Below are 26,726 nucleotides of genomic sequence, written 5' to 3' on the forward strand. Positions count from 1 at the left end.
ACTTGATGGAAAATTTTTGAACTCGGATTCGTGCTTAGCGCGAAAATTCCCTTCGGGATCACTAGGCCCCATCTTATTCGCAAAACCGATGCAGGGCAGTGTAATCGGCCAAACCGGTGATGCTAATTGGCCACCGAGAAGCTGCAGTTTGACTCCATTGAATTTTTGTGATGCTCGTTGGTGGTGTAGGTGGTGTGTGTCATTTAATGACAAGACTTACATTTTGCAATCAGAAAAAAATTCATTGAAAAATATTAATCTCTCTTTCTTTACAGTCGAACTAAATTTCAGCAACTTGGTAGACCCTGTTTTTAGGCGTAGATCGGCGTTTGTGTAAAACGAACACTGTCAAATTTTTTCGGTAATCAGTTATTTATTTGAATAATAATTTCCTAATAAATTTACATAGAATTACATGTGAAATAATATTTAAGTATTCAAGAGTAAAACAAGAGCTTAACGACAAAAAAGGAAAACAAAAATAAAAAAAAATTTCTCTGTATATGTTTTTAAAATAAAACGAAAATGTTTTGAAGACTAGAATGGGCGCAGACGTACTAGCTGCCTTCCTATCTGTTGCTCTTTGATTTCTTGTTTCCGTTCAGCGACGAGCTGCATTTGCTTTAAGCACTACCAGTCGACTTGCTGCCGCCTGTCACACCAGTTTTACTCTCCAATTGCGCTTGCAGTTGACGCACATTTTTGCCGGTGTTGTTGTGCCGCTGGAAGAACGCATTGATGGAGCTCATGGAACGATACTCCAGATTGTCGCTAACATTCCAATCGACGCTAATGCTTTGATGGCGCGTCATGGGATTGCGACAATGGTTCGTCTCATTGTACTTTTCGAGCAGATGCAGTAGACAATCTTTCGTCGTGTTAGCGGCCTCTTCGAGATTGACCGCCTGATGGATGTTCGGCACCCCGATTGGCACATCGCGTGACATTTGATTGATGCGAAATTTAGCACGTCGTATGCTAGCCGATTCGTGTGATTGTCGGTGTTCTTGTTTTTCCTCTGCTTCTGTGCTGCTCTCGTCGTGCGTTACTATGGATACTTTTTTAAACTTTTTGGTTGTGGTAGTGGCCGTAGACTTCCAAGGTACACCAAAACTCGGACTGCCATTGGTTAGCTTCGGTGTCTCTTCAATAGATTGGTGTAGACGCATTGATACCGTGTTGAATTTCGATTTAACTCCATTAGTTGATGACTTGCTGCTGATGTCATTTGTTGTGGTGCTAGAGGATGTCGTTGTTGTTGTATTACTGGTTACTTTAGTGCGCTCACTGCTCGCGGACGTTGCCAATTTGTGTTTGGTGGTCGTCGCTTCCTTCTTCGCTGATGTCGTCTTAGCAGCAGTACTCGTTTTGACTTTAGACGTCTCGCCACTGGCTTTCGATTTCTTCTGCTTATTATTGTTTGAGTCCGCTTCGAGCTTCGTCTCGCTGCCGAGTTTCGTATTGATTTCCGCCAGCATTAGCAAATGATCGGACAATTTGCGTATTTCGTCGGCCAAATTGACGCGCTCACCTGAAGCGCGTCGTCCGAGCATATAACTCGTATCCGAGTTGCGTCGATCGAAAGTGTGCAAATAGCTCTTCATGCTGCGCTCTTGCTGATTGAGATTTGTGCCGCTGCCACTGAGTTCATCGCAGTAGCCATGACGTCCGAGCAGGTGTTGCGGTCCATACTGCATGGCCGGTTGAGGTGTTGGCGTGGTGCTGTTCGGTGTGGAGGCCGCACCGCCTGCTGTTGCGGCTAGAGAGGCGTTGCTGAGGAAGAGCTTCTCACGCGATTCATTTATTGGCGTGGCTAGCGTACTAGGGCTGTCATTGTCTGGATCGGCGTTGCTGAAAACATCATCATCGATTATCGTCGCAATGGATTCGCACGGTGATGGGGAGCAAACTGCAGAGGTCGAGAAGAGAGATGAACAGATTCAGAATTGCAATTAATCACATGAAAGAGGGAATCATTGTGTACGTAGAAGCAAAGGGTTATATGTATATAAATTACAGTCTATTTTTTAAACTACAGGCTTTAAATATTTTTATGCACAAACAAAACAATAATCAGTTGAGAATTTAGAAGCATAGACATGCAAAAATATATGGAACAAAAAACCATGCATCCTAAACTATGTAGCTAAGATAAAATGAGGAATGAGGTGAGCTCTATTCACGAGGTGAGAATATTCATCTGATGGATGAAGAAATGTATTAACTATAGCATCAGCTGAATATCGAATTGTTTTAATGGAACTGAAATGAATCTTTGAATGAATTCATCAATGCCAAAGAGCATAAGTCGAATAAATTAAATTTAAACACTTTTAAGCAGTTTGTATTAAAACAAAAAATCTTTCGTTCTTCTAATTGATGTTTGATTTTTATTAAGTTTCATAAAAATCATGTTGATTTGAAGAAATATCATTTGAAAAACTCAATTACGAAAGCGGATAAAGTAAATATTTGGTTTTATTATTGACTTACCAAATTTGGTTCAAGAAAACTTAAAAAAAAAAATCTCTACATAATCATCCATTTGATGAAAAAACATGAATAAGAAAAATAGGGTATTCCTTTAAATAAATGTGCGCTCAAAATAAAAATGTTTTATGAAGAAATATATGTACTAGTGAACGAATTCATCCAATGAATGCTGAAATGCGATAGTTACAGATTCAAATAAATTATGTGTCCATGTTAGTTTAGCAAGCAATGTATCGTTTTTTTTTGTGCAGGTAAAATGTTCACTCTTGAATGCATTCATCTATTGGATGAATTTACGTTCTATATTACATATTCTTATGTAATATTTTGAAAAGTCAATAATATTTCTGTATTTGGATTGCTTGATTTAGATTTCGTATATTCGTCCATTGGATGAAGCCAAATTTAGAGATGTTTGCGATTTATTGTTCAAACTTTCTGCATACATTCTGCTAAATATTCAAAGAAAAAGCATAAGACAAATTCAAATAAGCTCTATTTCTTAATTTAGTTGCAGCTGGTTGTACTCAGAGCAATACTTCAAATTATTTATAAGTTACAAAATTTTTATTCTTAGGAATTCATCCATTGGATGAGTTATAATACCACGTTATTCCTGAAAGTGGTTCGTTATTTTTATGCAGGAAAATTGTTATAAATGTACTCTTATCATTTTATTTATTCAATAATTTTATTTTTTAACAAATTCATCCAATGGATGTTGAAAAGAGAGCATTGAAAATTCTCAAATATAATTAGTTCTTGTTTTTTCTGAAAGCATGGCATAATTTTTTTGTGCGTGAAAAATGTGCTCACCATCTATTCCGACTGAGTTCATCTAAGCGATGAATTCATATGTCATTCTGCTAATGCTTATGATGTGATGTACATAATTTGATAAGTGTGATGTTAAATTTATATACTTTATGCACATATTTTGATAACTCGACTTGGATTTTGCGTTTTCATCTATTGGATGAAACTAGGTTCAGAAGTGCTTGAGAGAAGTGAATGTTAGTAAATTTTTTTCAAAATGGCATTAGAAGTTCATGAAGTGATCGAAAGCATGTTGACTCATAAATTCTATGCTGCGTACACCTGACATTTTAACTAAAAGTTGGGACTATTTATTGTGGTTTAAAAAAAGTATTTAATCTTTATTTTATTTATGTAAATTAAGTGTACATGTAATTAGTTATAACAATTTTTTGCGCCATTTGTATTAAAAAATCAAAATTTCAAATTTTCATCTATTGGATGTATTCATTAATTGCAACGAATTTCGTTTAACTATTATACGTTTTTTGTGAAACTTTCGCATAATATTTCACGAATTACATGAAAACATGTAAAAATTTGAAATGCGGATGAAACGTACCTACATAATTATTACTACTACATACATACAAGTTTTTAATTTTTTCACAACAAAATATTTTTAATGGAAATGTAGTAAAAGAATTTCATTTGAGTAGAAAAAAAAAACGTAAAAAATATTGATACTAAGTGCTTATGAAATATTCATCGAATGGAAGTAATAACCTGAATTCGTACTTATCAGGTTTTACCAACAATACAGATAAAGCGTGCATAGTTTACAAATTGCATACATCCAATAGATGAATGTACAGTGGCATTCACAGCAGTAATAATAATAACAACAACAACAACACATACACATTTTCTTCCATATAACGAATGCTTTAAATTTTTTTTTCATATAGAAGAAAATGCGCAAAAACTACTACAAAAAAAGTATCCAAAATCTAAGCGAATTTTGACTTTTAGCTGGCGCAAAACTACAGCAAAATTTAATAAGCTTCAAAACTGCATACCAAGAATTTTTCTAAGAAATCCGATTAAAAAGTTGAAGATTTTGATGAAACGTTTTTTTTTTAACACGTTGACTGCCAAGGCCATTTTCAGAAAACTGGCCAAAAATGACATTTTGATTTTTTACTAAAAACTCTATTTCTAGATCATTGGTATCATTAAAAATCAAAAATGATGTTTTTTAAAGGAGAAAAAGGACCTACGAGTTATCTCGTAGTTGGCGTCTGGGAAAGAACTCGCTACGAATTATCTCGTAGTAATTAGGCCCTTTTTTCCTAAAAAAAAACATCATTTTTGCTTTCTATAGTATTTTGTTTTATAGTTATTATTATTTATTATAATTATCATAATTTTATTATTATTTTCTTTCATTTTAGATTTATAAATATTCTCTAAAATTACTGTTATAATTATCAAGAGCCCAATATGGATTAGAAAAGGTCACTGAATCAAAGTGAAATTGAGTACAACGCAAATATAAGTGATTCAGAAGATGATTTCAGCGATGGTAGTAACGACATATATGAGCCTTCTGAGAATACAAGTGATAGTGAAGATGAAGTCATCTCCGAACTTGAAGACGTCTCCGAATCTGATAATAATGACGATGATTTTCAAGCAACAACGTCAAATGAGAATGATGATTTGTGGACAGATAAATGGTCCTGTTACTGTATGCAAATGGAAAGGCAAACGAGAAGCCCTTTCCATTTCAAACATGCACGCTATTGAAATGGTAGAGGTGCCCAATCGCAATGGAAGAATTTCTATGAAACCGAATATAATGCGAGATTACAATAATGGAATGTCTGTCATTGACCGATCAGATCAAATGATTTCGTACTACTCATCTCTAAGAAAGACTATTAGATGGCACAAAAAGGTTTCACTTCATATTATAGAGATATACATATATACAAAATGCTCACAGAATTTACCAAAAAGTAACTTCATCTAAAATAAAACTGATAAAGTTCAGAGAAGAATTCGTCTTGGCGTTGATTGGAGATTTTCAACCAGTTTAAAAAAAAAATTGATCTAAAGAGCTCCATTATTTAGAGTGTTTACCACCAACGGAAAAAAACAGCCTCCGACAAAGCCATGTCGTGTATGTACCCAAGAAGAAAACGCCGAGAAACGTGTTACTTCTGTCCAGCCTGTCCAGAGAAGCCAGCCCTTTGTGTGGAAAATTGTTTTAAAAACTTCCACAAACAATAATATATTACTTTATTTCTTGTATTTGAGTTAATTTTTCCTTTATATTGAATGAATTTTTTTTTTAATAAAAAAAAAAGCTCACGGAAGCCAAACCCAAAATTTTTTTCTTTTCCCAGAAGCCATTTATCGATACTAACACTATTATAATACGGTTTTACTCGTAGCTACACAAAAAGTGGTAGTTTTAGGTACGAGATAACTCGTAGTTGGCTTCCTGGAAGGGAAATCATACTACGAGTTATCTCGTAGTTGGCAGTCAACGTGTTAAACTTTGGTGTAATGTGTACTATATTTTTGTAAAAAAATTTCAAAAAAAAGATTAATTAATAAAACTTTGCACTAAGTTGCGCTGCTATTAATGTGAACGCCACTGCATGTCTAGATATATTTACTCATTTCACCACGTAAAAGTATGCGATGTGCTGCTATGAAAATGAGTACAGGGAACTCACCCATGCTTGATGTATGTATGAATAAGTATTTATGTATATTGATTGGCAAGTGTTCGCTAATTTTTTGTGAGCACTAGCGAGTTGCAGCTAAGAGGAAAACATTTTTCAATGCCGTTTTCTTTCACTAAATAGTACGAGTAAAGCATAAATTGCAAATGCAGTTTATGAAAAGTATCGGAAAAATTGGATCAACAGCGCTTACCTCTGTACAGGTTCAATTGATCCATATCAGTAGTGATGTGCGGGTGTGTGTGTGTGTGTGTACTGTACATCATATACAAATCGGTATGTACAAAGTTACTGCTGGCGTAGCGCAGGAATCGGCTCTAAGTCCTCTTTTATGGAGCACCATGTACGACAAGGTCCTTCGCTTACCAGTGCCCAGAGAAGTTAAAATAATAGGCTTTGTGGATAACATAGCAATAGCGACAGTGGCTAAGCGCATACAGGAAGTAGAACATATAACAAACGAAGCGATAAAACAGGTGAAAGAATGGTTGGAGCAAGTGGGGCTGAAACTTGCAGAGCACAAAACGAAGACTAACAAGATGCCGCAAAAAGTAGAAGATGTCAGAATCTGAGTGGGAGAGCAAACTATATGTTCTTAATCCGCACTGAAATACCTAGGCGTCATGAACGACGGCAGTCTAAATTTTAGAGCCCATATTGACTACGCGGCCGCCGTAGCCGAATGGGTTGGTGCGTGATTACCATTCGGAATTCACAGAGAGGTCGTTGGTTCGAATCTCGCTGAAAGCAAAATTAATAAAAACATTTTTCTAATAGCGGTCGCCCCTCGGCAGGCAATGGCAAACCTCCGAGTGTATTTCTGCCATGAAAAAGCTCCTCATAAAAATATCTGCCGTTCGGAGTCGGCTTGAAACAGTAGGTCTCTCCATTTGTGGAACAACATCAAGACGCACACCACAAATAGGAGGAGGAGCTCGGCCAAACACCTAACAGAAGTGTACGCGCCAATTATTTATTTTTATTTTTTATTATTGACTACTCGATAGAGAAAACGGCGAACATCCAAGCGGCACTCTCAGAGATCCTACCTAACATAGGTGGGCCAAAGTCAACTAGGCGACAATTGCTGGCGAACGTAGCTTCTTCAGTCCTCGTGTATGCAGCGCCAGTCTGGGAAAATGCGGCGAAACTGAAGGGAAACACAAGAAAAATATTCTTTGTATATAGGCTAAGTGCCCTAAGAGCATGTTGCGGCTACAGAATCATATCGAAGGATGTGGCGTTTGTCATAACTGGACTGGCATGATACCAGCGGGCATACACGAGAGCGAGATGAAACGAGTCTATGACAGATGTTGCCGAAATGAATAACAAAACGGTGAGAGAAGAGGGAAGACTAGTTTCACTAACAATGTGGCAAGATCGATGGAACACATCCAGTACCTACACACAACCTTCTTCTTCTTCTTAATTGGCGCGATAACCGCTTACGCGGTTTTGGCCGAGATTAACAAAGCGCGCCAGTCGTTTCTCTCTCGTGCTAACCGGCGCCAATTGGACACACCAAGTGAAGCCAAGTCCTTCTCCACCTGATCTTTCCAACGCAGAGGAGGCCTTCCTCTTCCTCTGCTACCACCAGCTGGTACCGCATCGAATACTTTCAAAGCCGGAGCGTTTGTATCCATTCGGACGACATGACCCAGCCAACGAAGCCGCTGGATCTTTATTCGCTGCGCTATGTCTATGTCGTCGTAAAGCTCATACAGCTCATCGTTCCATCGACTACGATATTCGCCATTGCCAACGTGCAAAGGTCCAAAAATCTTACGCAGAATCTTTCTCTCGAACACTCCAAGCGTCGCTTCATCGGATGTTGTCATCGTCCAAGCTTCTGCGCCATACGTTAGGACGGGCATGATGAGAGTCTTGTAGAGTGTTAGTTTTGTTCGTCGAGAGAGGACTTTACTGCTCAATTGCCTACTTAGTCCAAAGTAGCACTTGTTGGCAAGAGAGATTCTACGTTGGATTTCAAGGCTGACATTGTTATCGGTGTTAATGCTGGTTCCTAAATACACGAAGTCTTTTACAACCTCAAAATTATAACTGTCAACAGTCAACCTACACACAACCTATAATGTGAAAATACCTGTATAGGTTTGGGCACGACGTTAGATCTTACTGCCCTGTGTACACCAACGCAAAAGAGTATACGGAACTTGTCAATTTCCACTGTCCACAGTTTACGGCAGAAAGTAGACTTCCAAATGCAACCGACTTAGTTGGCTATGGGATGGAATCGGAAGAAAAGTGGGAGGAAGCAGCTACATTCTTTGCAAGAACTCAAAAGAGTGCTAAGATACATTGAGCAGGCGAGAGGCCATAGCGGATAGATATTGACGAGGCTATGTAGCTAACCAGCCCTGCGAAGTACTACATTGAAGCTGTACAGCAGGGAGAGTGGTGTAGAAGACGGAGTTCAGGGTTTAGTACGTGCATGTCAAGCACAGTTGTCTTAATTATTTACAGGGCGTGGTCCCGAATGAGGTGTACCGTTAGCAAGCTGTTTGAATCGTGCATGTCCACGGTATCTATGAAAGATTCCCCCTTCGATGAAAAAAGAAAAAAACAAAAACTACATCGGTGTGTTTTTGTGGAATGCACATATACATATATAGTAAATGGAAATGTGCCCTACAAGACAGCTGACTATCATATAAGCACTCATAATGTCATCATCACTATCCTCATCCAACTACACATTTTCGTTCTAGCCATGGGAAAGTTCTGATAGTTTCCCCTTGTCGGTGTGATATTCTATCTCTCTTTTACCAATAGCAATTTCTTATAATTGAAAAATGTATCTACTATGCTCTAAAGGCAAGGCAACTAATCATTTTTATTCTTATAATGTAATAACTGCTGACGACTAAACTCCTCATTGTCGACATCACAAACTTCTCAGCACTAATAATCATACTTCTCGTTTTTGTTATCAAAAAGTAACCAGCAGTGATAGGCAAAGTTCTCATTTTCGTTATCAAAAAGAAGTCAGCACAAGCTCCTCATTTTCGTAAAAAGTAATCAGACTGATGACAAAAACTCCTCATTTTCATTATCATAAAATGTTTTATTTAGAAATATGCAAAATTAATATTTTTTCTTGTATTCATTAGAAAACTCTTACATATCAATTCGATGTTTCGTCCACGGAGAAGAATTAAGCATCTACTCATTCGACTATGGCTACCATACAACAAGCACATCAAAATTTCACACTAGAACTTTTTTCAGAGCAGCCACATTATAAGCATACAAATTAGTTGCCTTGGCGTTTAAAGTGCAGTAGATATATTTTTCACTTATATCAAATTGCTATTGGTAAAAGAGAGATAGAACTCACGCCGAACAGGGGAAAAGAATATCAAATGAAATATTTGATTTCCCCATTAAAAAATGTTGTATATGCCATTCTGATAATGCGCATGTATTAGATACTTATAAAATGCTTGTAAATGTGTTGAAATTTTTGTCGAAAGTGCTCAGCACTGTCTTGTAGGGTGTTGTTGTGCGTTGAGGTATTTGTTTGTTTGTCTTTCATATGAATAAAATAATATTCGATGTTTTTCCAACAGACGTTACTTTCAGTCAAAATCAAACTATTTTTTTTTCTTTGTATTTATTGTAGCTGATTTAGTGGTGCATGTAAACAGTTTACTGATACATGCAGTACAAGGTGGCGTAAAATTAATCATTCTATTTGGTTTTTGAATAATTTTTTACTAAAAAAAATTACAAGTGCCAAATTTGCTTGACATACGGTGCTATTTGCAAGAACTATGAATCTTTCGATGGGTGATTCATTTTGCGCTACCTTGTATATGCGTTATTCATCAAATCGATGAAACTCTTTTGGTTTAGTAAAACATGACAATTTAATTGTTTTTGTTTTTTACTTAATTTTATGCATTACTCTTTCTCACTTTGGTTGCTTATCACAGTAGGAGAAATTATATTTAATTTTAATTTTAATTTATGTATAAGTTGTCGCTTCTTTGTAAATAAATGTAGATAATAGTTGATTAGTCACACTTAAAAACCTAAACATAATTACAGAAAAAGTTATAACATTTAGCATAGAAGTTAAGAGTAAACGAAAAATAGGGTTAAAAATTAGCATTCAAAGGCAAAAATTGTAAAAATAACAAAGTGTGGAAAAACAAGTAGTTCAAATTCATGGCCAATAGTGGCTTAAAGAGCTGATTGAATATTCTGACAAAACTAAAAAACAAACAAAAAAAGTAGATTACTTGACTTTTGCTTAAAAAATTATTATAACACATTTACTATATATAAAAATTTACAAACAAACGCTGGAAAATTAACAAAAAATATATTGAAAAAAATTATTTTAATAGTTAGCTAATAAACTTTAAAATATCTCTTTTCGTAAATATTTTGCGGTTTTTGTGTGGTTTGTTTCTTTCATTTGCCAAGTATGAGCTGTTGTTGCTGTCGCTGGCGTACTTTCCCACGGCAGTACTCACCTCGTGATGATGAAAAGCTCTCGGGTCCGTGTGTCTTTTTAAATGATGTTTCACTGAGCGGCACAATCACATTACTTTCGACATCGAAAACATAGGGGCTATTCGGATGCTCCTCCCAACGTTCGATGAAATTCTTCAAATTATCCTTGGTAGTATCGAGTTCCTTATTCTGGAAGAGTAGGCAACAGAAGGTTGTGTGTAAATGTAAGTTAATGCTAATAAAAGTAAAGAGAAGGCTGGGTTGCTTAAGCCAAGAGCAGAGAGCAGAGAGAAAGAGAGAGAGAGAGCCGCGTGCACCGCAGGAAATAATTTAATTAAACTTAATAGCTTCAACGGCTTTTTTTACGCCTCATCAGAATTAATTAAGTCTTGTGACTTTGGAGGCGTCGACTGCAGGAGATTTGCGCTTATAGGAGAGGGCGTGAGACAATAGAAATTAAAAAAATAACTGCAGCGCACGGGCGGTGTACGCTTTCATATTCCTTCATCATAAGACAGTTGAGAGGTGCAGGCAAATGCCGAGCGAATGAAGCCAGTTACATAACTTCCTGTTACTTATTATTATTTTTGTTCACTGCACTGCGCTGCGACCTTTGATGTAGCCCGCGCGTCTATAATAGTAGACTTGTGAAGAATTTGAGCGCCTCTGTATTTGTGCAATGAATGTAAAGTTGCATCATCTAGATGTGCGAGTCGACGTCTTGCGGGTACTACATATTCTCATCGGAGATGCTTTGATGTTTGTTTGTACTAATTCTAGTTTCCTGAAGTTATAACAAAGTCTATAATGTCCCGTGTAGTAATATATCTTGTAGGAGTTCGTGAGCCCTCTCTATCCAGGTATAGGAGCCTACTTGATGCTTCTCTAGGAGGTAGGAAAAACTGCTTAGGTATAGGAGCCTACTTGATGCTTCTCTTGGACGTAGGAAAAACTGGTTAGCCTGCATTTGTTCTTTGCTATGCATTCAGTGTCGTCCGAGTCGTTTCAGTCATTATTAATTTTCTGTATGTGGGTTTTTGTAAGCCCACAAAAGGGTTCTGCTTCATGGCACTTTGATGTAATACCTAAATTCACTAGCTATCATGACCTGTATATTTTATAAGTATTACTCCATCCACTTTGAGTGAGTGGTAGAATATTTAGGCTTTGTTTCACCCACTCAGCTTTTTGGAGGATTGGGAATTGTTCGTTTGTTTATTAACAGTAATAGAAGCCCCGCCAGTGTAGGGCATATCACCGGTCGTCTTCGTCTAGCTCATCTAAAGGTAGGCCCAGGAAACGTGCTGTTTCGACGGGTTGGGTCCAGAGGCAGTATCCAGAACGTAATTGTGCCAGTGTTACATGTGTCTCACGAGGAAGCTGGAGTTCTTCATCTGCTATAGGTGGTGGTTGGACTCCGATTACGGCATTCACAAGACGGGAGCTTAAGAAGGTGGTGACGGTCTCCCGGTGAATGTCGTTTATTGACTGTCTAAACACTGTCAGGTCCAGTAGATTACGGTCAGTTTTGTCCTGGATTTCGTCGGCGTAGTTTAAGGGGTGTCTCCTGACATGCCTGGGAGGTGGCTCAGGCTCAAGCAGGCGTCAGGAGGGGTGAAACCTGCGGTAACATCTTAGCAGGAACTGCTTGCTGAGCAGTTTGTTATGCTCCATTACTGGGAGCATTTGTGCCACGTTGTGAAGGTGTTGAACAGGGGACATCAGGAGGCAACCGGTCGCTGTCCGAATGGCAGTATTTTGGCATGCCTGTAGCTTTATCCACTGCGTGTTACTAGTTCCAGGCGACCAGACAGGCGCAGCATAGTTCAGAACCGGCTGACCAATTGCCTTAAATGCCGATAGCAACAGTTCTTTGTCTTTGTCCCAAGTGCTGCCGGCAAGCGATTTGAGGACCTTGTTGCGATTTTGGACTTTAGTGGCAATTGCCGTTGTGTGCGCTGAAAATGAGAGCAAACTGTCGAAGGTTACACTCAAAATTTTGGGGTTGTTTACCGTCGGAATTGGTGTGTCGTCGACTTTTACCTTAAGGGACAGCTTGACCTCCTTTGTGCAGGTGGTAAAGAAGGTCGCCGTGGACTTAGTGGGGGAAAGTTAGAGATTCCTCGCAGTGAGAAAGCGAGAAAGGTCGGTGAGGTAGTTGTTCACTTTGGAACACTGACCATCGATCTCATTCCCCGACGCCATTATCGTACAGTCGTCAGCGTATGAGACCAGGGAGACTCCCGCTGGTGGTTGGGATTGTGAATCATATGACATACTGTAGAGCACATAGACGTACCATCGCCTATAAGGAACGGAGCGTTCTTCTTTTTCTTGATTGGTGCGTTGATCACTTAAGCGATTTTGGCCGAGTTTAAGAAATCGCGTCAGCTGTTTCATTCTCGCGCTAACCGGCGCCACACTAAGTGCAAACAAGTCTTTCTCTCCACGTGATCTTTCCAACTCAGGATAGGCACTCCTCTTCCGCAAGGAATACTTTCAGAACCGGAGCGTTTGTATCCATTCGGACCTCATGACCCAACTAGCGTAGCCGCTGGATCTTTATTCGCTGAACTATGCCTATGGCGTCGTAAAGCTCACGCAACTCATTGTTTTTCGCCTGCGACATTTGTTGTCGCTAGCGTGCAACGGTCCAAAAATCTTTCGCAGAATCTTTCTCTCAAATACTCCAAAGGACGACTCATCGGGTATTGTCATCGTTCAAACTTCTACGCTATACGATAGGACGGCCATGTTGAGAGCCTTGTAGAGTGCTAGTGTTGTTCGTCGAGAGAGGACTTTACTGCTCAATTGCCTACTTAGTTCAAAATTGTACTTGCTGGCAAGAGAGATTCTCCATTGGAGACGCCGACGTCTTGATGTGCTCCACAAGTTTCCAGACCGCAGATGGATTTTTATGAAGTGCTTTTTTCATGGTAGAAATACACTCGAGGGTTTGCTGTTGCCTGCCGAGGAGCCATCGCTATTGGAAACCACTTTCCATAAATTGGTCCGGTGTTTCGAATCTGTGTACCTCCGAATGGTAGTCATGCAGCAACCCATTCGGGTGCTCAGATCATTGTCCTTAAAATATTTGCCTCGATTGCCGCAATATCAAACGGGGGTACCTTATTCGAGAGTTTGTTGTGTTGTTCAGTGGAAGTTGCGTTTACTAAGCACCTCTCAACCTCAGCGCTTAATTAGATTCTGTTTTAGTTGCATCCTTCTAATTTAGTTGCTGAGTTAGTTCATTCTCAGCGTGTAATAAAATCATTTTCATCTTTCGTTGCCAAGCGTGAAAATAATGCTCTGCTCCTTCACCTTTATTATTTCAACCTACTGCCTCCTTGGTTGAAATTCATGCAATTAATTCCAGCAACAAAAATATTGTCTTTAACTTGCGTATTTTTAATTAGAAAATACATCCCTAATTTAATCAAAATGTGGAGAATTTCATGTGTACGCATAAGTGTGATTGGATTTTTATTATATTTCATTTCCTAATTTATCTGTGCGCTACATACAGAAGTTTCATGCAAAAGAGAGCTAAGAAGGAAGGAAGAAATTCCACAAATATACGTTGAACTTTAGGTAAGACGCTTGAGAAAGTACGCTACGCATAGCAACTGAATCATTAGAAATTAGCCGTCAAATTTGAAGAGGGTAGAGAAAAGCATAATTCATTTAACATCTCGTTTGCGAGTGCCTTATTCTTTAACTCCATGAAACCAACTTTGATTGAGAGCAATTCCGAATATTTATAGGCCCACCAGCAGCCTTACCTGTATACCTATGAAATGAGATTTTTTTCAATTTCAAACGTATATTAACAAAAAATGGTTACAAATTTAATCTTCAAAATAATAGCCATCGCTAGCGACACATTTTTCCCACCTCTCAGGCAATTTGTGGACGCCGCGTCAAAAAAATTGGCCGTCTTTGGCCGCAATCAAAGCAATCATCGGGCCATTTTTTGGCTTCTTCGTGAGAATTGAAGCGCTGCTCGGAAAGTGCGTGGCCCATCAATGCAAACAAATGATAATCGGAAGGCGCCAAGTCTGGTGAGTAAGCCGCATGCACCAGCGGTTCCCAATCGTACGTCTCCACCAATTCCCGGGTCGCTCTTTTTCGCTGTGGCGGTGCATTGTCATCAAGAAAAATTACTTTGAGACGCCGATCGGCATATTCTGGGCGTTTCCGGTGCATAGTGCTATTCAAATCGGCCAATTGTCGTTGGTAGCGTGCGTCGTCAACTGTTTCACCTGGTTTTAATAGCTCGTACCAAATCATACCACGCTGATCCCAGAAAACACACAGCATTGCCTTGCGGCCGAAGCGATTTGGTTTGGCCGTTGTTTTTGGCTTGTGGCCGGGCGGACCATACGATCGTTTACGCTTGGGATTGGAGAAATGCACCCATTTTTCATCACCCGTAACGATTCGGTGCAAAAAAGACTTCCTTTTGAACCGGAAGAGCAACATTTCACCAGTGTTTTCACGATGTCCGCAAATCGTAGTTTGAAGGCACGAAATTCGACATTTTTAAGAGCGACAAAAATGCATTGTTGTATGAAACGTAACAAACAATGAACTGAATATTGTTGACAGATGACAGGCGAAAAAATCAAGACATTTGGGAAGGTTTGAAAATACTCCAGTAACATCTATGGACTAATAGCTGAAAGTCTCTTTTCATAGGTATATACCCTAGCACCCAAAGAAGGGGTGGGTTTTTAGTGGGTAGTCGAAAACAAGACTCACACTTTTCGGCTTTCAACACTATTTGCTACCTCCATAAAAAAAAACAACACTCAAACAGACGGGGATGGCGACTTGAAATTTTGCATACATATTTGTAGAATTTATATAATACGATTAAAAATGAAAAAAAATTTAAGTCGAGGGGGGGAAATAACGAGATATTTTTAGTAAGTGTCGAACTAAGATGGGAGCAATCTATTTTGGACGCTCTTAATGGGCCTCTGTGACTACGGAACAAACACTTTAGGAGCAGCCCTTCATACTTAACCTAACCTACCAAATATCAGTATACCGATTTACAACTTGGTGCTTACTTCAAAGTCTGGTGTCTTCTCGGAAGCGGACCTAATGATTTGAATTAAATTTCATATCAAGGCAATGTTTCATTTCTCAAGTGTACCCAAATTTGCTTTATTTCTAAGATTATTAGTAATATATTTTATATATTATTCAAATTTTTTCAAGTTATTTAATGTATAAAGATTTTGAGCTAAGCCCTCAACAAAGGTATCGATTGCGTGTATTTTATTTCTGAGGCGGAAAGTTCAACTACTTTTTACGTTTTTACAAAACTTCAAGAAGAGCGAAGTTGAGGTATGTATTACTATGATATATACGCTAGCAACAAAAAAAAAGAAAGAAAAAAAAAAATACTACTATTTTTGTAAAAATGTCGTCATAGTTTCTTCAGTAGTATTTTGTTGGTTATTTTTACTATGAATACACCTCTTGATGGCCTATGTCCCACTAAGGATTGATGACCGGAATAAACGATTACACCTCTATGGTTTTAATTCGCATTCAATAAATTCAAACGCTTATTAAAATGTGTAAAAAGGTTCTCAATCGTAAAAAGAGTTGAGAGAAAAGGATTTATCATTCTTGCATAGCCTTTAAAGCAACAAAAAATTAAGTTTGCACTTTAAAAATATCAAATTTTATAAGATCAACAAATTTTCTTTAGCATTAAAATCTTCTCAGAGTGGCCTTCTTTAACCTTATTTTGTATAATAATACAGTTTTTTTTTAACTTACAGTTTCGGTAGCTTTGAGGTAAAAAAAAAGAAACAAACACCAAACTTAAAAATTTTCGCAATTTGAGTAAAGCTAAATTTATTGCGAAGAGCAAATGGTTGGCAACACTGCACAACTCGGCAAAACGTGACGTCACGCACTCTTGATGGGCGCAATCTTGTTTCTATCATTCTTGGGTATAACCATCTTTTATATTTCTCCCATCAAGTCCTTACCTAAATTTGGCTCCAAAGAACATGGGTTTTGCTGCCGTTGGATTGCTTGTAATGAAGTTAATCAAAAAAAATGTAGAATTATGCTAATAAAGCCAGAAAAATTATTAAATACTAAGACGAGAATCCGGGTGGCGTTGATGAAATTGTGAAGGCGCTATGAAAAATGTTGCCGTTTCGTTACATGACGGCCATTTATTAGACGTAGATGTGTTCCATATTTGTCTTCATATTGCTTCTATGCATATCTAAAATTTTAGTACGAAGAAGCTTCAAGAAATGTTCAAATAAGCATAACTTTTTTGAAAAATTTCAAAATTTCCATCGACTTTGAGGCGCTGGAAAAGCTGATCAATGTCTTTAGAGCCATCAGCAAATATTTCTCAATGTGTAAGCCGAAAGTGAATCTTAGGCAAAGTAAGTTCGAAACCCATTTGTCTTCTTCTTCAGTTCATCTATAGAGCGTAAGCGAAATTTCCTGTGAGCCACAATATGACCTTTAATTTCTAGCGTAGCGTTCACCCTTTGTTCAACCTTTAATTATCAGCTAATTTGTGGCACTTCAGTAAAAAGAAAAATTAGGTAATTACTCTGCACTTCTTACCGCTTCTTAATGAGACGATTTAACAATATTTTCCATCTGCTCACAAAAATCGCTCAGAGACAATTTTGAAATCCAAGTTGCGTGAAGAAAATTAAAATTGCTACACAACATCAAAGTAGCTGCGAGCAAATTTTCACTTTGCGGATAACGAAATTAAGTAATTGAAAGCTGGAGCAAATCAAATTAGTTTCAAAACGAAGTGAGCAAAGAGGTAAGTAGAGGAATAAAACAATAAAGGGTGGCGAGCGCTAGAAGGTGAGTAGCGCTTGAGCGGGTGTTTGCGCATAAATGCTGCACGTTTGCTCACAAATTTCTCCGCCCAGCCAAAATTAATAATATTTCTCTCCCAGCAAACGCCTCACAATGTTGGATTAATTAATTTTGTAAATATGTTGGTTAGCTTTGGAAGCCAACCTGCGTCGAAGGTGTTTTGGTGTAGCTTATTTTCAGGCATTTTTCACTTACCTCTGCCGTGTTCGTGTCTGGCACTGGGTCAGCTTGTTTCACAATTGTTTCATTTTTTAACTTTTCTTTTGCCTCTTCTATCACTTTCACGTCTGGCACTTGCTCCTCCGCTTCCTCTTCTTGTGGTGGCACTGGTGATGGTGTGGCTGCTTTTAATTTCAATGGCGGTACATTTGACGGCTTTGGCGCAAGTATTTTCGGTTGTTTGGGTCGACGTAGCAGCCACTTGTGCTCCAGACATTGTGCAGCTGTCATGCGAGTGCTGGAGGGTGGTGAAGTGGAAAAGGTGTTGGAATTTATTTGGTTATAGTAAAAAGTAAATAATTTAAATATCAAATACATTTTTATGATAGTTATGAGGTATGTTTTGCAGTGGTTTTTCAAGAAATTTTTTAATGAAATTTTGCAGAACATTTATAGGGTTTGCTCAGAAACTAAAAAAATAAAAAAAAATTTTTACATATTTTTTTGCAGCAAAATTTTAGCATAAATTACAATATTTTTCTTCAGAAATAAATAAAGAAAATAAATTAAATAAAGAAAAAAACAAACAATAAATTAATTTATTAAATTAAATTAACAAACTTTTATGTTATTTCTTCAATAATTTTTATAAAAAAAATTTAAATAGTTATTTCTTTAATTTTTTTTTAATTTTTGCTCAAAAAATTAAAAGTTTTCCTTCAAAAATTTATTAAATCATTTAATATGTTATAATGTTTATTGATGATTTTTAATTTCTTTATATTATTTCTGCAATAATTTTTTAAGTTTATATACATTTATCTTTAATTTTTTCTTCAATAGTTTTTTTAATTTTCATTCAAAAAGTCCAAATTTTTCCACAAAAAATGTATTAACTTATTTTCAAACTAATATCTTAAATTTAATACTTTTAAATTTCTAATGAATTTATTTAAAAAAATCAATTATGTTATTTATTCAATAATTTTTATAAAAAGAAATTTAAATAATTATTTCTTTACTTGTTTTTTTAATTTTTATTCCAAGATTTTTCCACAAAAAATGTATAAAATTATTTCCCAAATTATGTTTAAAATTTAATATTTTTAAATATCTAGTGAATTAAAAAAAAATTCTATTATATTATTTTCTATAAAATTTTTGTACAAAAAGTTTTAAATAAAAAAGTTATTAAACTTTTTTAATAGTTTTTTTTTTATTTCATTCAGAGTACTCTACACATTATTATTTAAACTTTTTTTACACAACTTTTTCTTTTAAAAACATTTTTTTAAAATTTCTTTTAAGTTATTTCTTGAAGATATTTGAAATTTTATAATTCCCTTTGCTTTATTTCTGTTTTCTGTTTTCTGCATTTATTTATTTATTTTATTAAAGAAATTTCTGTTAATTTTTTATTTGTTAACTTTTAAAGTTTTTATTCAAAATAATTATTGTAAATTAATGTAAATTATTTTTTATTAATTTTTTTTAATTTTTATTCAACGAATTTCCAATTTTTTGAATTTTTTTCAAATTATTTTTCAAAATTTTTATAAAATTATATTTTTAATAGCTTTTTTCAAATTATTTAAAAATGTCTATTAAACTATTTAGTGAATAATTTTTTTGAGCTTTTATTCAAATTTGTTGTGTTAAGTTATTGATTTAATTAAAAATATTAAAATTCATTGAGGTTGTTTTTATTTAAATATTTTTTCCTAAATGTTTTTGTTTGTATGGTGTAGGAAATACTTTTTTATTAAAAAATATTTTATGCTATTTCCTGCGTAATATTTTAAGTGCAATATTTCTTATTTTAAATATTTACTATTTTATTTAATCTAAAATTTTCATTAAAATTCTATTCAATAATTTTTTGACTTTATTTTTATTTTGCGTAAAACAAATTCCCTTAAATTATTTTTAAAAATATTTTAAAATTTTACTCATATTAATTCTATACTTTCCATTTCTTATATAAGATTTATTGTAAGTTTAATATTTCTTATTGTATTTAATCCAAAACTTCCTCAAGAATTTTATTCAATTATTTCCTTGAATTTTTTTTTGTTTTCCATTAAAAAAACTCCATTCAACTATTTTTTAATAATTTTTCGAAGTATTTCTAAATTTTACTTATACTGATTCCATGCAGTTTAGATAAATTTTTTATCTGCCCTTTATTTTCGAAAATGTCTCAATTAATTTTTTGGTATTTTCTGAAATATATTTCTTAAAGACTTTCATAATTGCCTTCCTACTTACTTCAAGTCTTTTACCAGCAGCTTTGCTATAAAATCCAAGCACTCCGGCGACACATTGCTGAAGGATTCATCCTCGAAATCATATTTTGCAATGGTGACATTGGCCATGGTTTCGATATCTGTTTCACCCATAAACGGTGAGAGACCTGAGATACTGTTCAATGATAAAAAGCAAAAGTTTAAAGAATTACATTCAGTTCATAAGTTGTTTAAAAACTTAGTAATATACAGATATTTAATGCAAGTGGGTTGCCTATTTTGATGCGTCTATTTTTGTTCTTGTAAATACTTTCTTAAGAAAAAAGTTCTCTTTTCCTTTGATTTGGTCTTCATTAGTGCGCAATTTCAAGCCCAAAGTAATTGTGAAATAATTTCGCTAAACAAAACTACTTTTCCAGCATGAAGAAATACATTTTGTTGAGCAAAAAAGAGTCTTACAAATTACTTCCGCTTATAAAATCCAAACCAACTCTGCCTACAAGCCCTACGAAAAACAGCACATTTTCTACTACACCTATGAAACTTTGCACACAAATACAATACTTACGTAAATACTTGTAAACATTTTCTTACTAAAGTTTATTCTTTCCAGCATTTGTTTCACTTACAGAACATAACAAATCACACCAACACTCCACATATCCGTCGCATACGAAATGCAATCGAAATTCACAACCTCGGGCGCAACAAATTCGGGTGTACCAAAGAGAATCTGTGAAGGAAGAAAGAGACAGAGAAAGAGAGACAATAAGAAATGTAAAGATAACTGAAAAAGAAGTAATTACAAAATAACTAATTATAGCAAAAAAAACTTTGACTGAATTGGGAGTAGCGCGCGAGTAAATGCAGGCAAAAAAAAAATAACCAGCGAAAAATTGTGCGCCAAGAGAAGGGAGCAAATTAATAGTGACTAAAAGAAAACATTGAAATGACGGCATAGAGCAATCAAGGGCAGAGAAATTGTGCCAGTATGGAGGTGGCAAATCTAATTAAAATCGAAGATTGTATGTGCAAAAGAGGGCATACGCTGCGTATGAGCAATACATTTGTCAAGAGTTAAAGGCGGCTTGAGATGAGAGGAAGTGCGAGTATGAGTAGATTGCATTGTGGCAAGAATTTAGTGCGCAGAAAGTTAAGAAATGAGTGCTGTTGATGGAATTGCTTTAGGTTAAGTTGATACATACATACATATAAGTGAAGCCAGCGAAGATGCGGGAGCGGTATGTATTTGATGTGGGAGTAGTTGAATAAATGCGTGGAAATTTAGTAGCGAGGACGCATAATGACACCGCAGGGAAAGCTTGAATTAGTGAAATAAATTTCTGGTACATAGCTTGTGTTATTTGCAAATTTTGAGCTACTTCGCCTATAATTTCGTGAGTAGCGACATTTGGCTTCAGCATGCGACAGCGGCAAAACTGACAAATAGAGACATGAAATCTTTCTTGCACTTTACGGTTGTGAAAAATTTTATATATTTAAGTGGAATCATGCTTGAAATTTAACATTGTCCAACAGTTTTCCTCTCTCATGAGAAAAGTAATATGTGTGCGATACTATTAAGCAATGGTTTTAAATCTGGCTTTCAGTATTTCACCATCACGTCAGAGTTGCTTTAAAGAATCTGAAAGTTTCGAATAGAATCCAGCAAAAAAAAATTATTTTGTTTGAATACAATTTCATGAAAAATCTAAAGAGAGAGAAATATTTTTTTCCCTAAGAATTCTTGCCAAAGAGTGTGAAAAATGTTTTTTGAAATTATTTTCGAACCGTGTAGCCTTGCAAAGCAATGAAGATAGTAACTCAAGAGTTAAGCACGCGGGGACAGCGTTACACTACATAATTTGTGAGTGGCATAATAAACTGTCTGCTGATTTTATGCATTTCATAACTACGGTATAGAAGAGGTAGATCCATGCATAATCTGTACAAACAAAATCCACAAAACATTTGTTCTACATCATCTCAATTACCTGCAGTCGCTTATTCGGATCATATTTGCGCGCCAAACCGAAATCTATGACCTTAACGCGATTTCCCTCCTGCGTTAGACACAAAATATTCTCTGGCTTCAAGTCGAGATGTAAAATATTATTACGATGTATAAATTCCATGGCTTCGCAGACCTGACGTATGAATACAACGCACACACGCTCGGTCAGCACAAATTCATCGTCGACCACACGATCGAAAAGCTCACCGCCTTCGACTCTGAAAGGTGAAAAGAAGATGAGAAAAAATTATTAAGGGGGAAAATAGTTGATTTCTTACTTTACTTAAATTCAAAGAGATACAAAATTACAAAGTCAAATACGAATGATGGGTTCGTACGAAGTATGGGTATGACGTTTTAAAGTTTAAAGATAAAGTTAAAGTTAAAGTTAAAGTTAAAGGAAAAGATTTCGAAGTATAGATTAAGATGAGACAGAGATATAGATTCAACTGAAATTGAGTAAAAACAACTCACAATAAAGGGAATTCCCATCGGCCGAATCTTCGACCACGGGTGAATCTTGTAGTTCTCATTATCATTAACTTAATGGTCTTGACCCGAGTGGGCTGGGGCGTGACTACCATTCACAAGTGGTTAGGTTCGAATTTGAAATGAAATTCCAAAATGATAGAAAAAGTAGCGGTCTCCCCTCCGCAGGCAATAACAAACCTCCGAGTGTATTTCTGTCTTGAAAAATCCCCTCATAAAAAATATTTGCCGTTCGGAGTCGGCTAAAACTGTAGGCCCTTCCAGATCTCATGACACTGTAACTCGACCATGCCTCTGATTTTGTTTTGGTTTTTTTTTTTCGACGATGGAATATCTTTGACGCTCATATGATCAGAACGAGATTATTGGAATCACTGCTTTGCCACTGTATTCTATACTGTATTGGACCCATAAGCAGCTTACAATTTTTTGGCTGTCTGCTTCGAGTTTCTCCCCAATTTACCTTCATTTTGCAACGCTCAACTGGTTTTACAAAACCCCAACTGGCATTAAAATATTTTTGGAGTAAAATTTAATCTTTAAATCGTTGGATAGTGTGACTCGATGCAGCGTGTGCATACTTTCTTGGCTATGCCACCTTATAGCCACCCAGCTGGAAAACTTTAAAAAATTTTATTGCACCTAATATTTTCATGTGCAAAAACTCCTGCAGCATACGCTCAACTCATTTCACATTTTAATGCAACTCATTAAATTAGCTTGACTGACCGCTGCTCCATTAAACTTTCGTTATATATATATAATTGGCGCATACACCCGTTTTTGGGTGTTTGGGCGAGCTCCTCCTCATATATGTGGTGTGCGTCTTGATGTTGTTCCACGAATGGAGGGACCTGCAGTTTCAAGCCGACTCCGAACGGCAGATATTTTTATGAGGAGCTTTTTCATGGCAGAAATACACTCGGAGGATTGCTATTGCCTGCCGAGGGGCGACCACTATTAGGAAAATGTTTTTCTTAACCTACGTTCTCTCTGTGAATTCCGAATGGTAGTCACGCACCAACCCATTCGGCTACGGCGTCCGTGAAACTTTCGTTGGGTTATCAAAAACTTAAATGACTGACAAGAAATTTTAATAGAGCTTCCAATTTTAGCTTTGCTGATAAGTATTAATGCAGCTTGAAATGGGCCAATGTGCTGCTCAAACATGTGTGCGTTCATAAGTAAATATGAGTACCCGTTTATGCATATTTACCAACAAAAACTTGAGGAGAGCCTAGAAGCAAACTACACAATTCCATAGCTGAAGGCTGAGTGCTCTAATTACTTCATGGCAATGCAGTTTTATGGTCTAGACGCTTCGTAAAATTCGTTTAACACTTCGTTCTCGATGTTTGTTTGTATAGAATTTCTTGCTATTGTTTGGAGTTCTTTTGCCGTTGCTGTTTTTTGTTGTAGTTGCGGCGACTGAAAAGTTGCGTGCAATTTGTCTGCCTAACTACCTGTCAGCCCATCTGGTGTTTTATGGTCTATACTAATAATTTGCGGTAACTAAAAATGATAACAAATTTTCAAGCACTCGACATGCTCGAGAAAACAACAGCAACAACGCCGATGACGAGGTGTAAAACGCAAATATATTTTGACAACAAAAGTGCAACATGGCACGACTAAGTATTGGAACTTGGGCAAGTGCCTTTTCGAGTTTTCAGCGACTGTCTGCAAATCTGCATAAATCTTTCGAGTAGTGAAATTTTCATAAGCAAAATAAAGTGTTTACATTTGGAAAATGTTGAAAGGCAACTGTGGGTTTAGAGTAGAATAAGAAAAGCCTATGCCGTAATAAAAAGTAGTTCAAAAACTTCAAGAGTAAATATTTAGCTTAACCAAACGCAGACCTTGACAAGCAGCAGTGGGTTAACCATGTAACAAGTACGACTTGAAACTATGTGCATATCTAGCAGGTACATATTGTTTATTGCCTGCGGCGCCTAAATGTATGCACTCGCACTCGCTGCTCTCAGAGCAACAATTTCGGCATCTCAAATAAACTGCTATGCAATTTTCCAGTGTTTTTTGCGCTGCTGCTGCACTTTGGGTGCTGCTTGGCAACGCAACTTTAATGAGCTCTTGCCTGGCATGTGGACTGATGCGCACAAGCGTTGTTTGCATATTTATGTGCAAGTCCATTTATGTATATGAACATTCCTACACATACGTCTTGTTGACTCTTAAATGTAACTCAGCTGCAACAAGTTCATTGAAAGTTTTTTCAATAGACTGTTGCTGAGTTTTTGCTAAGTATGTGTGTGTGTACGTAGCCACTAGTGTCAGAATGGTATTTACTTCGAAATGTGCATGCTTTTAGGCGCAAGAGCTTGCTATACCGAATTTGATGTTTAAATAACTTTTGAAGGCATTGCAAGGCTGCAGCAAATATTAACTTTGGTTGCTTTCCAGGTAAACAGTGCGTATGAGTAACGGATTTTGGTGTGGTGGTTGTATTGGGGTGAGTTCACACTTAAATTACAACCATCAGTTCATAGGTTGGAATTTAAGTAGATGAGACGTATTAGAGTGAGTTCATACTTGAAGGCAAATGTGAAGAGGTGGTTGAAGTTGTAGTAGAAAAAATATTATTATAAAATTTGTATGTATAAAAAATTTTTTTGTGTTATATGTTTCCTCAATACATTTTGGAATAGTGCCGTATTATTATATTTTTGAGGTACTGACCAAGAAAAGCTATACATTAGTTCAATCGTTGCCATGTTGCAATAGCCAAGCATATTTTTGCTTATCTTCAAATACTTATTTCCATATTCGGGTACAGGCAAAGTCCCGTCTAAGGACTTAGAGAATAAACAAGTACTTTCTTAAGAATATTAAACACTCCGTTAGGCGTAAGGCAAGGTTGTCCACTGTCAACCCTTCTTTTTGCCATTGTCCTAGACGACGTTATGAGCCAATTGATCCTGCACAAAGGGGCATCGTATGGAGTTTCACCAGACGTCTTGAGAACTTGACATCTGCTTCTTCTCTCACAAGCTCACTGACATGCAAGCGAAGATGGACAGACTAGTCACGATGGCGCACACCGAAGGTAAACATCACCAAGACCAGGGCTATGAGAGTCGACGAAAATAAAGTAAGACCCATAATGATTGTCGGGTGTCCGGTGGAATTTGTCGAAAGCTTCTGCTACCTCGGCTGCACTAATACTACAGACGGCGGAGCTGATGAAGATGCCAATTGCAGGCTAAACAAAGCAATCGCGGCGTTCGGGCGAATGCAAAGAATATGGGCGAGCTCGCAAAACTCCAGCAACACAAAATTGCGAATATTTAGCTTAGATGTGAAGTCCGTATTGCTATACGGAAGTGAAATATAGCTGGCCTCCAACACCATCAGACAGAGGCTACAACCTTTCGTCAACAAATACCTAGAATATTTTGGCCGAACACCATCAGCAACGACGTGTTGTGGAGATGGCAAATCACACGAAGAAAGTGGCGATGGAAAGGTCACACGCTGAGAAAACCATCAAATAGCATCACGAGAATGTCACTAGACTGGAATCAGCAAGGGAGTAGAGGTCGCGGTCGACCAAAGATCACTTAGGGAAGGTCGATGTTTCGCGAACTGGCAGATGCCGATATCACATGGGACGGTGCAAAAACAAGAGCCGCGTATTATGAAAGAGTCTTTTTCTGCAGGATTCGCAGAGCTTCTGCAATGGGAGTTGTACGGAAGTCGCAGCTTTTCCGCATGAGTCCCGATCACCCAGTGACCGATGAACGCCACTCTGAGTTTGGAAATGGAATGGTGGGGATTCCCAGCACTTTAAGCGTCCTGCTTCGGTTGTACTGAGGCCAAAGTGTTTTTGAAATGGCACACGATAAGCTAGAATTCCATCAGTCTTGGGGTTTATTTAAAAAAAAAATTGTACAGTTTATCTTTACAAACTGTCAAGGGGGCACCGATGTCTAGGAGGGACACAACTTCCTGGCGAGCTCATTGGCAACTTCATTTTCCTCTATGTTCCTATGCCCTCAAATCCAGATAAGAGAAATGTTTTCTGCCCGTTCGATTCGCTTCATCTCTTCCTTGCAGGAGTTAACCAGTAGAGAGCTGCAACATGGTGACGACAGGGTCTTGATGGCAGCATGACTATCGGAGAAGATATTTATATCTCCGTCCTAACAGCGATCCCTAAGTATGCCGTGCATGCCTGAAGGACCACAAAGACCGCTGTTGAAAGAAATTACTAGCTTTCGGCATTTTAAAGGAGACTGAAATATTGGCTGATTTAGAGAAAACCCCCTATGTAGCCCCAGATGGATCGGACGGTGAAAACAGAGGTACGTGCCAGAGAGGAAAGGAGAAATCTGACTCAAAATTCTATCATGTCCTACAGGAGATTGCCCTCATAGGCCTACATCCTTCAAACTAATAGCGCTCTGAGCTCCAGAGAGGAAAGGAGAA

At 37.0% G+C, this 26,726-nt stretch overlaps 1 protein-coding gene across 1 annotated transcript in view; it reads right to left on the reverse strand.

Annotated features, from left to right (window-relative positions):
- Positions 1–339: 339 nt before the first annotated feature.
- The window catches only part of LOC128867247 (death-associated protein kinase related), a 44,170-nt gene continuing 17,783 nt past the window's right edge, over positions 340–26,726 (reverse strand). Inside the window, exons 5-10 of the mRNA XM_054108350.1 lie at positions 21,772–22,009; positions 20,407–20,510; positions 19,800–19,952; positions 17,568–17,829; positions 10,511–10,679; positions 340–1,909 (exon numbers count right to left, since the gene is read on the reverse strand). Of these exons, the coding sequence (XP_053964325.1) occupies positions 624–1,909; positions 10,511–10,679; positions 17,568–17,829; positions 19,800–19,952; positions 20,407–20,510; positions 21,772–22,009 (2,212 nt within the window). The 3' untranslated portion in view covers positions 340–623. The remainder of the gene's footprint in view (positions 1,910–10,510; positions 10,680–17,567; positions 17,830–19,799; positions 19,953–20,406; positions 20,511–21,771; positions 22,010–26,726) is intronic.

The sequence above is a fragment of the Anastrepha ludens genome, chromosome 6, assembly GCF_028408465.1.
Source record: "Anastrepha ludens isolate Willacy chromosome 6, idAnaLude1.1, whole genome shotgun sequence".
In the NCBI taxonomy this organism is placed as follows: Eukaryota; Metazoa; Arthropoda; class Insecta; order Diptera; family Tephritidae; genus Anastrepha; species Anastrepha ludens.